The sequence below is a fragment of the Octopus bimaculoides genome, chromosome 1, assembly GCF_046866305.1.
Source record: "Octopus bimaculoides isolate indiv1 chromosome 1, ASM4686630v1, whole genome shotgun sequence".
NCBI lineage: Eukaryota > Metazoa > Mollusca > Cephalopoda > Octopoda > Octopodidae > Octopus > Octopus bimaculoides.
The window spans coordinates 167,662,802-167,675,105 of NC_142928.1; the positions used below are offsets into that span (position 1 = coordinate 167,662,802).

Here is a 12,304-nt window from a genome sequence, read left to right on the forward strand (position 1 = left end):
CGCCCCAACTCCCACACACTCAAAACATTTGTTGTCTTTCTCACTTTGTCTTATCCTTCTCAGTGCATACATTCTACACTGCAACAACACCTTGCAATATCTTTTCCTATATGTTACACTGCAACAACACTAGGCGAAACTTCTCTCTCTCTCACACACACACACACACACACACTACTTACACTTATAACATTTAGCTCTCACTCGCCGCTTTCCTAATACTTACAGCACTTAGCTCTCTTTCTCTTTCTGCTCAGTATACAGAAATAATAAACACTGCATTTTCTCTCTGTATACTGCACTGTAAAGCTTGTTTCTGTTTTACTTTGTAACATTCCTGTGGCTTCCGTTTATTTATGAGATTATAATACAATATTCTGTAACAGCATTTGTTCCTGTAATCTTTCACCTCGCACATCTCAGTAACATTGTATAGGAACCTCTCTATACAGCCGCTCGACCTGTTAACAATAGCAGCCAAATCTCTCAAATTATACCCCTACTGTATAAGAAAAAAAGAACACATTGGACAATGTAATCTTAGATATACAAAAAGATGTGATGGTTACGGCTAGAACACATCGATCGTAAGTCAGCTTTTTAGGGCTAAATAACAATAGGCGCAGGTCTGGCTGTGTTCCAAGTTCTGTCCGACTGCGTGGCACCTTGCACAAGTGTCTTCTACTGTAAAACATTTTGAGTGGATTTGGCAGACGGAAACGGAAAGAAGCCCGCCGTGTATATATATGTGTGTGTGTGTGTCCTCCTACCACCGCTTGGTAACCGGTGTTGGTATGTTTACGTCTCTGAAACTCAGCGGTTAGACAAAAATGACGATGTACGAAGCTTAGATAAAAATAAGTCCTGGTGTTGATTTGTTCGACTAAAACCCTTCAAGCCGGTAGCCCCAGCATGGCTGCAGTTAAATGACTAAAACAAAAGATAGTTGCACCTGGCGTCCATCAATCGACCCTAACCCCCACTTCAAGCTGTCACTGTAGTTACTTTGCCCTGCTACACTCACCTCAGTTACAGTACTTCTTTCTAGGCTGGTAAAAGTAGCAGTCAAATTACTCTCAAATGTCATACCATCGTCTCATTATGAAGGAAGGACACGTTTAGAGAAAGAGAGCGCGTGTGCGTAGTTGAAAGAGATTTTCCATGGTTGGTGTCGTAGAGGTACGAGAGGACGGAATGGTCACGATTGAAATGCCAGTGATCAGAGGTTTCTGTCAACTCAGTGAGATTTGACATAGAGAACAACAAGCCATATTTACTTTCTCTCTCTCTCTCTCTCCCACTGCACTTTAACAATATTTACTGTACCTCCTCTCCGTGTTATAACCATTTGCCGGCTTCTTTCTCCCGCGACGGATTCATACATATAATACACACACACACACGTAGATGCATGCATTCACACATTGTTTACACGCTATTTACCGCAGTCCTCCTCAACACACAAATTGCTATACAATTGTCTCGGCATTTCCACGAGGATTATTGACCCAATCACATAAAATCTCTCTCGCTCACCCATTTGCTATCTCTCTAGCTTTCTTTCTCTTTCTCTCTGCCTTCACCTCCCGGTGTTGTCACTGTTAAGATATGCATAAGTAATTGTGTATACGCTAATACGTGTGTCTTTCTTTCTTATTTCTTTTCCTCTTCTTTCTCACACCACTCCTTCACTTCTCCTTCAGCTCTCCCTTCTCCCCGCATTATCTTGCTTCTGACTTCATAATTTCCTCGTTCCATTGCGCTATATATCTCTAACAACTCTATCGTGTGAAAACGTCAACAAACACACAAATACGGCCACCATCCGACCAATCAAGCAACAATAAAAGTGTACTAAATAATAACTCCGCCACCATCACTAACAACTACAACAATGTGTTTGTGACAAGTTCAAGTTCACCCTCGCCTTCTTACCTTTTAATTACCTCAAGTAATACAAACAGTACACACGCAGGACTCCTTCTAATATGTGCAGGGTGGTTGCTCGGCTGGGTTTACTGATATATATTTTGTTATTCCAGTTTATCGATCTCTTTCTTCACACATTGGAACCATTGTAACTACTGTTTGTTACTACTTCAACTACTACTCTCAGTGCAGTTCTTTTTTTTTGCGTGTACTTAATACTGTGAAAACCAGAAAGCAAAGCATTTGCTGCTAAATGTTTTACTTCTTACACCAGAATCAGTCGACCGAATTGAACAGCAGGCAACATAATGCTTATCGTATCTTCTGCTTCCAAAATGCCTTACGCAACAGGTAAGATCAAATTATTACGCCGTATTGTATTGTAGGGGCAGGGTAAGCCCCAAGTACTTCGAATCTGGGACCCCATTACTACAGGATTCGATTTTGTACTGGAATTTAAAAAAAAAAAGGAAAAAAATGAATTCTCTGGACATCAATAACTTTAGCAGAAAAGAAAAAAAAAGGCTCTGGCTTAACGGGTCTTCGGTTTGTGCAACTATAATTTTTCAGTTTTTTCCTTAAATTTTCTTTTAAGCTACTTATGCAATCAACGGTGGTTCTGTCCACTAAAACAATATTTACGAGTCTATAAACACGCTATCACCCACAGATATTCTATACTTATCTAGCTTTTATCATTGACTCTCTTCTGTCTATTTCTCTGTGTACAACAGATCTATCCGATCATTCATCCATCCACCTCCCCACTCATTCTTATATTCCCTAATTACTGAGCCCCTTTTAACGTATTTTTCGAATGTTTTCTTATCAACCTTGGAGAGTCTAAATATTTCTGCTCCATTGCTCTCTATTCATATATCTCGTCTTATCAGTATCACATTTTGTTTTACATAATATAATTTAAGATATGTTATTTAACCAAAATGAATTAGTGTAACTCTGTATATAAGAGAGGGTGAGAGAGAGTATTCATACACACGTTAATTTACACTTCACTCTTGCTATAAACCTATACGGAATAATATTTTTGTGCCAATAAAACACACACACACACGCGACTCTTCTTAAGACAGAGGATCGATTCTCTTTTCAGGAAGAGATGCCTTAAGATAATTGAGTAAACTCTTCAGAAACAATTAAGGAGAAAATTGAACCCAATGGTATATGATCTTAGAAATATAACATATATAATTTCTTATATAGTCCCACCCCCTTTTGGACCGTATAGTTATGTAAGGGAGGGGAAGAGAAGTGAAACAAGAATGTGATTCCCACCACCACCTCGTCCCCGTGTGCCTTTCTCAACACATTAACAGCTTCTCTAAAGTGACTAACAAAAACTGCTATAAACCAGGTTCCCTTGAATAGATATGTCTGGATATATAAATATGTATGCACAGTATTTGTTCAGACTTTTTACTTTCTGTGTTCAAATCCTGCTGAGGTCAGCTTTGCCCTTTATCCTTCCAGGATGGATAAATTAAAATACAGAATCCATGTAATCAACTAAGCCCTTCCTCTCCAAATTACTAGCTTTGTACCTAAATTAGAACCGTCAAGGTTAACTTTGCCTTTTATCCTTTCAGGGTCAGTAAAATAAAGTTCCAGTCAGGTACTGGAGTAACCCCTCCCCTCAAAATTGTTTGTTTTGTGCCTAAATTAGAAATCATTATTAATGTTGTTGTGCCTATAGTAAAAAGGGTTATTAATGTTGTTATTGCTGGTTAATAGTGATTAGGACAATACATTCAACTGAATCGCATGGCTGAAGTATTGAACTACTGACTGCAAAATTTTGATTTAAAATGTTGTTGTGTACAGCCTCCTATACTAACTAGCAAATTATTTGTAATGTTAAAAAAATAAATCACTGCCGGATATTATTTAGAAAAGCTTCATCCTATCTAGATTAGAAGAAGGCAAAGTGTTTAGTACTGAGATGAGACAATGCTTGTGAAAATATTTCCTGAGGAAATTCATAAGGAACTGCCTCTCTCTCTCACTCTTTATATGTTGTGGGTTCATAAACATATTGTAATTCTTGGATAAGAAGACAGTCTCTTTTAATAACATGGACTGTCTCAGATGAAGTTTCACATCACAAACCATCAAATCACTTTGTAATTTTACAAACCTGTTATTGAGAACGGTAGTGAATTATCAACATGCAGTCATAGATGGAGTGGTCCATTGAAAACTAAATCCTTTTAGCCATGCACTTATTGCAGTGCCAGTGACAAAACACACACTTGTATCCTCTTTCTGTCTGCTAGTCATCCTGTACTCTCATAATCCTGTAGTTAATGTCCTATTTCATTGATGAGTGATTCATTTAGGAGAAGTAATTTATGCAAATCTTTAAAATTTCAAAACTTATTGCAACACCACACTTTGTGATGAAGGAGCTTCTACATGTCTGAGTGCAACTTGCTAGAAATAGCAGTCAAATTTCCCACACCTCTTAAAAGAAATTGTGTAGACAGAAATCTCAATGGGAACCCATCAAATGGATCTTGTCATACTGTATCTTGCCGATTCTACTTGAGGATTACATTAAGGGTACAAATATCTATGGGATACTTACCCATTACACCATAATTCAATGAGGAGATAGTTCAGTTGATGAAGCAACAGGAATAAGCACAAGCGTGGTTATGTTCTTGTGTTTAGTTTTATTGTGTGAGACCTTGAGCAAATGTCTTCTAGTTTAACTTTGAGCCACCCAAAGCCTTGTGAGTGGATTTGGTGGGCAGAAACTAAAAGTAGCTTGTGTGTGTGCCTTTGTCTTGATATCACATGATTATAAATGAACATCACCATCATACAAGTGATGTTGTTTGCTTCCAGTCTTTTGTGGAAAGTGTCTAACCATGGGAAATATTTCCTTGCTTGGAGACAGGTGAAGATTAGCAACAGGAAAGGCATCTGACTTTGGGGAAATCTGCCTGAACAAATTTTGTCTTGTCAACGAAAGCATGATGATGATGTGTACTCATCTTCAAAGCCAACTGAAAGCCATTTACCTTTTAACTAACAGAAATAGGTACCAGTAAAGCTAATTGCTCATGACTGGATGAAAACTCAAGTAATTAATTCTGATTTATCACGCAGACATGAGAAGAAGGCAATATCAATGTCTTGAGCAGACACTAGACGAATTTCATAGAGACTGAATTGAGCTTAGTAATATTGAAAGAAAAAAGACCCCCTTCGGTCATGAATGACCATGGGATTGCACCTAGAGAGTAACCCACCAAGGCACTGGCCTGGGCAAGGTTGTTTATTGTAAACCAGCAGTCACCCATTCATACTACCAATGTTATCCAGTGACATTGCAACTCGTTTCTGCAGCTGAGTGAACTGGGGCAGCGTGAAATAAAGTGTCTTGCTCAAGAACACAGCACACAGCCTGGTCCAGGAATGGAACTCACTACCTCATGATTGTGAGCCTGATGCTCTAACCACTGAGCCATGCACCTTCACTGGTAATGATTGACCCTGTCTTTGAAATTGATAAAATAGCAATATTACTGATACTTATTTTATCAACTACAAAGACTGTACCAAGCATAGCAGAATTATAATTCCAAAACTTAAAGATATATAGGTGCAGACATGGCTGTGTGGTTAAGAAGTTTGCTCTGCAGCCATATGATCTTGGGTTCTGTCCCACAAGCCAGGACTTTGTGCAAGTGTCTTCTACTATATCTCTGGATTGATCAGTGCCTTGAATGAATTTAGAAGATGGAAACTATGTAGAAGCTTGCCACACACGCACGCACACGCACACACACACACACACACACACACACACACACACTCTTAAGGCAAGCTGACAGAATCATAAGCACACCAGGTGAAACACTTAGTGGTATTTCGTCCATCCTTATGTTCTGAGTTCAAATTCCACCAAGTCAACCTGGCCTTTCAGGGTCAATAGAATAAGTTCCAGTTGAGTACTGGAGTTGACGTAATCAACTTAAAAATACTCCTGGATAAGAGTATAAAATCCTGCACTTCTCTGCTAAGCCATGTCAAGCCGATGTGGTAGAGTAGGCTCATCAAACCAGTTGCAGTTGGTGCAGGGGATATGCTGAGGCCTTTGTCCTGCAGTGAACTGGACATAAGCAATCTGATTTAATCCAATATGTGTATATGTTTTCTTTTATTCTTTTATTTGTTTCAGTCATTTAACTGTGGCCATGCTGGAGCACCGCCTTTAGTCGAGCAAATCGACCCAGCACTTATTCTTTGTAAGCCTAGTACTTATTCTATCAGTTTCATTTGCCCCTCACACCATAATTCTATCGGTCACTTTTGCTGAACCACTAAGTTACAGGGACATAAACACACCAGCATCGGTTGTTAAGTGATGGAGCGGGGGGGGGGGGGACAAACACACACACACGTACATATATATATATATATATATATAGTTGGAATTTACAGAAAAACAAAAGACGAAGACAGGTGTATAAAAGAGCAAACAAGTGTATTAATTTAATGCTCAGGAAGGTGAGAAAGTCTTTTATGTTTCGAGCCTATGCTCTTCAACGGAAAGGAACACAAGAAAATAAACAGAGAGATAATAAAAAAGCTTTAGTGGCTGGGCTTCTTTCAGTGTCCATCTACCAGATCCACTCACAAGGCTTTGGTTGGCCTGAGGCTATAGTAGAAGATGCTTGCCCAAGGTCTACTACATTATCTAGTGCTACCTTACTTTGCTTACTATTTCTAGTAGATCAAACGACCATGCAGAATCTCTTTCACTGGCTTGTGTAGTAACTGTTGTATGTAGGTGGATTTTGCCTATTTCTTTGTTATATTGTTGTAAAAGATATTTTGTTTTTGTTTTTCAATTTGTAGAGTTTTCAAGTTATCAGATCTGAAGTAATAGGTTTTGACTCATTTATGCCTCTTGGTGCAAGAGGAACGTTTGTGTGTGTCCATTGATTATAGTAATGCATGCCTACCGGATCAAATTATATAAGTAAACCACCCACATAAGCAATCGTACACTTATAAAATACACACACACTCACACACTAACACATGCTCTTACTGACTCACAAGACTATAAAAAGATATTTGTCTATATACGTAAGCAAGTAACTATTAATCAATTTGTATATATGTCCATCTCCCCTTGTTTGTTTGTGTACGCATGTGTTTTATATGTATATACATTTTATATTTGTGTGTGTATGTGTGATTTGGAGAAATTTTGTGTTTACCAGGGGTTCCTTAACTGGTTTCGACTATTGGACCTTGGTCATATCAGAGCACTGCCTTTGATAGAATAATCAATTACACAAGCCTCTGCACTTAATTTTCTTGACTTACTTTTTTCTTTGTTTATTTTATTGACCTTGAAAGGATTAAACCTGAGTGGGGTTTGACCTCAGAATATAAAGGGATATAACCGAATATTATAAGGTAGATTTGCTGATGTCTTACTAATTTTGCCATCCACCTGTTATATGGAGATATTATTTTACAAAATCTTGTCAAGATTTCCATAAAACTTGAGAGTCAACGCTTTGCTCTAATATCAAGGCATGGAAAGAATGACAGATACTCCTGTCACACACATAAAATCTTTAAATACAACATCAACATATCATAGAAAACTTTTCTCAGAAAATCTGTTACATATATTCCAAACAGCTGTATGTGTTGAAGTATGTGAAGTATTATGTGTCACTAAGTACTTGTAAAATGACTGAATGGTTAAGAAGTTTGCTTTGCAACCATGAGGTTCTGCATTAGATCTTGGGTGGAGGCATGTGGCTTAGTGGTTAGGAGTCTTGGACTCTTGATTGTAAAGTTGTGGTTTTGATTCCTGGACTGGGCGACGCATTGTATTCTTGAATAAAATACTTCGTTTCACATTACTCCAGTCCACTGAGCTGGCAAAAATGAGTAATCTTGTGATGAACCAGCATCCCATCCAGGTGGGAAATATATACGCCACAAAACCAGGAAACTGGCCCTTATGAGTCGGTACTACCCAAGAAGGTAACTTTACCTTTTTATCACATCTTGGGTAAGTTTCTATTACTATAACCTTGGGTCCATTCAAATCTTATGAGTGAAATTGCATGGATTGTACTTGTTATTCACAGATTTAGCCTTGTCACACACTGTCACACTGACTTTCTCCAAATGTTACATAAGAGGACACAGCTATTGAATATTAAGTCACTTACATGCTAGCTCAATAAGTAAGCCGTTCTGTTGACCAAACAATTAGAACACTCATTGTGAAGACTCATTGTGATCCATTTATATAATCAAATATTCCCAAATGTATTAGAGTTCAAGGCATTAACCTACTAAGCCTATTTTTCTTTCTTTTTTTCTTCTTTATATTCCTAGTAACCAGGATATTACAACAACACAAATTATGAGTCCATAGTAACTATCATTTATAACTCTAATCTTAATCTTACTTTCATGCTTTATGTCATCATCATCATTGTTTTAATGTCCACTTTTCCATACTCAGACAGTCTACTGAGGCAGATTTTCTATGACCAGATGCCCTTTCTGTTGTCAACCCTTTCCTGTCACCAAACATGACCAAAAATGTTTCTGCAGAGTATTGGAAAGGAACAACACTGCTTGTGTGATAGTGACACTCATTTACAACAATCATACAATGTCAAGACAAGGAGGTACATACATACATGCATGCCTGCATACTAAAACGGTTAACAGCAGGAAGAGTACCCAGCCATAAAACTCACCCTCAAAAAGTCCCTCTAACTCATGCTAACATAGAAAAACGGACATAAGATGATGATGAAAGTGATATATATACTACATCCTCATCATCATTTTAATGTCCAATTTTTGATGCTCACACTTGGCTGCTACTTCTAGCAAGTTGAGCTTACTTGTAATGGAGGCTCATTTGTTGGATTTAACTCTTTAGCATTATAATTACTCTATCATATTTAATGTTTATTTATTTACTTTATTTTGAACTAACCCTGCATTATCTCATAGCTTTGACTCTTCAATGGTATGATTGTTTAGTTTTTGAGCATAAAACAGGTAGAATTTTGCGGCTGGATATTGCTGTTTTAAACATTAAAGGGTTAGCTTAACCTCATAGCTATTCTACCTCATTATTTGTTAATATTTTAGACAGTTGTAGTGGGTGTGGAAGGGGATAGATCTTGTTAAATTTTGCCAGTTCGTCACTCACAGAATCATTTTGGCATCTAATTTATTTTTATAGCTGGATGTAAATTTAATTATCAGTGGAGATTTAAAATGTGAATATATTTCAAATGTTACCCAGAATGCAATGCTCTTCCCTTTGTTAAAACCAAGTATAAATATTGACCAAGACAACCTACTTTATTCACTCTCAACTTCAATGTTTGTAAACAATTTTCTTTACAACCTATTTTCCTTCCACAACCTAGATATATATCAATATACTGTGAGCTGACTCACTTACACATGCATACTCATACAAAACAATAGTACTGGAATACTTCTTTATTTACTGTTGTTTTGACCTAGGTTAATCTACATTGAGCAGATCCATAATCAAAAGCATTCCAATCATAACCATACCTTTTCTTCTTTCATATCCAATATGTGTCTAATTTGTTACCCAATGTAGTCTTGGATATCATTTTTAAGGTGGTAGGTTTAGATTTAAGGGTAATTTGGTTGTTATTTCTGACGGGTTAAGCAACCATGTAGATGCTCTTTTGTTGGCTCATTTCTTCACTGTATGTGTTTTGGATGTGTGTGTACAGATACACACACATACACACACACACATATATATATACATATATACATAGTAATTTTATATATAAAATACCTTTATAAAAGTACATGTCTGAATTACCAAGAGCGGATATCTTCACTTAGCTGGGTTGCGTTGTCTGCACACACGGCAGGAATATCAGGTACGAACACCCCTGCATGGAGTCATGATGTTCAATATTTAATATTGTTTGGGTGTGTGAATTATACTGAGCTAGCAAGGTGCCTCAATTTAAGTACCTAATTCAATTGAATCTTAATTATATTATATATATATATAAACACACACGCACACACACACACACACACACACACATTTATGTATTTGTTTTGTAAAATTCCTGATGTGAAATTCTGTTTAAACAGATATTGTTATATTTTGGGATGGTCATTTTTCTTTTCTTGTGAAATAAACACATGTACTATATTTTTGTTTATTGTTGTTCTTGTTTTATGTCCACTGTCTGGAAATTTTTCATCCCACACCTGTGATCCCTTCAGCATCTCTCCATCCCACATGTCTCCTCCAGAGCAGGAGGAGATATGTGGGATAGAGAATCACTCAAGAGGTCAGGTGTGTGATGAAAGGTTTCTAGGCAATGGACATAAAATGAGAACAATCATATGCAAGTGAAGACAAATATATAGTGCATGTGTTTATTTGGCAAGAAAAATGACCGTCCCAAAATATATATATATATATATGTATATATATATATATATATATATATATATATATATATATATATATATATATATATATATATATGTATATATATATATATATGATGATGATATATATGTATATATATATATATATATATGTATATATATATATATATATATGTATATATATATATATATATATATATATATATATATGTGACACTTATTCGGTAGCCATGATAAAACTCCGAGTTTCGGATGCTGGAGTGGGAACCCATGCCAACATCTCTTCAGTTATCCGGCCATAGAGATGTTGGCGTGGGTTCTCACCCCGGCATCCAAAACTCGGAGTTTTTATCATGGCTACCAAATAAGTGCCACATATTTTTACAGATAAATTCCTCTATTTACATGATATCGAGGTCTCTTTCTTTCTTTTGTTGTCCTTTTTATCAACACATATATGTATGTATGTATGTATGTATGTATGTATAAGAGCTTTCGTCCTTGATGAACAATAGGGATAGTGGTGGCCCATCAGAGAAATGAGCTCTACAAGGTGGAGTGAATGCTGCAACAAATGTCTCTGGCCATTCTCTGCAGCAATAACATAGCAGTCATTACCATGGAGCATGGCCCATCACCCCCTCCCCTTCCATCTGCTGCTGCTTTACTCCTCCACACACACACACACACACACACACACACACACATACTTTTTCTTTCTTTGTTTGCCTTTCTTATTCTCTCTTTTTTTCCTGTTTCTTTGTATTTAAATGTTATAAATTTCTGTCTTGCTAAACTGTGAACCGCTTTGTTTTTTTGTTTTTTTTCTTCTATTGATCTACTTGATTAAGCTTGGGCTGTGACTAAACAACATCACAAAGGTAATTCATATCTTGTCAGTTGCATATTCTTTGTCCATGATCCCTTCAAGGCAGTGCCCCGATTTGGTTGCAATTCAATGACTGGCACAAGTAAAATAATAAAAATAATCTGTGTTAGTGTTTTTGTTGAAGGAATTGCACTTAACTGGAATTCAGTAGTTCATAGCTTGTCAGTTGCATATTCTTTGTCCATGATCAAAGCACTTAACTCTCTTTGATCTGGTTCACCTAGCTATATATAGGCACCATATGGCATTGATTTACTATTATAAACATTAGTGACACTGAAAATTGACAAGTGCTCTGAATTCTATTTCCTCATTGGGAAAGTTAACTTGCAATGGATTGGTATCCTATCCAGTGAAAGATTTCTCTCTCAATCATTTATTATTACAGAGAGCAAAGTTGGCTTGCTCTTGAACCAGTAGACTTTCAGATCTCCACCAAAAATCAACTTTTTAACTTGTTTGTTGAGCTTTTACTATATATATATATATATATATATATATATATATATATATATATATTCAGTTAGTTAATTTGAGAAAGTGTGCCATACAGCTGGATTTTTAAGTCTTGAAAAGACAGTAGGAAGAGGATTCAATTCTAGGAAGAAGTGTTCTATAAAGTGATTATCGTGAAGTCTAGGATATGACAAACAGTATGTCCAGCAAAAAAAGAGATAAGCTTATCAAATGTGTTTTGGTGGAAACCTCATTGTACGGCTTAACAAATTCAAAGGATTAGGGATAATTTTCCTAGTCAAGGAGCACAAAGATATGGTGTCAGGGTTTAAAAGTATATAAAGTGTTGATATATTTATGTTTCTTTATTTAATCTCCCCCCCCCCCCCCACTTTCCTCTTAAAAGAAATCTTAGATTTTATTAAACAGCCTCGGGTGTGTGAAGAATGTTTGGTTCACATAGTTATAAAACTTTGTGTGATAACGGAAATACATTTTTCTTTTTTGTTTTTACTTTGTACTAATACAAATTTTTTTTAAAAATAA

General features: G+C 36.5%; 1 protein-coding gene across 2 annotated transcripts in view; it reads left to right on the forward strand.

The window, feature by feature from the left end:
• LOC106869320 (EVI5-like protein) overlaps nt 1-12,304 on the forward strand; it is a 304,412-nt gene that overhangs the window by 92,731 nt on the left and 199,377 nt on the right. The window contains exon 1 of one of the 2 annotated variants that reach the window (XM_014915018.3): nt 385-2,280. The exons of the other annotated variant lie outside the window; for it this stretch is intronic. Coding sequence (XP_014770504.1) covers nt 2,238-2,280 — 43 coding nt within the window. The 5' untranslated portion in view covers nt 385-2,237. Of the gene's footprint in view, nt 1-384; nt 2,281-12,304 lie in introns of those variants that run through there. 2 annotated transcript variants of the gene reach the window in all.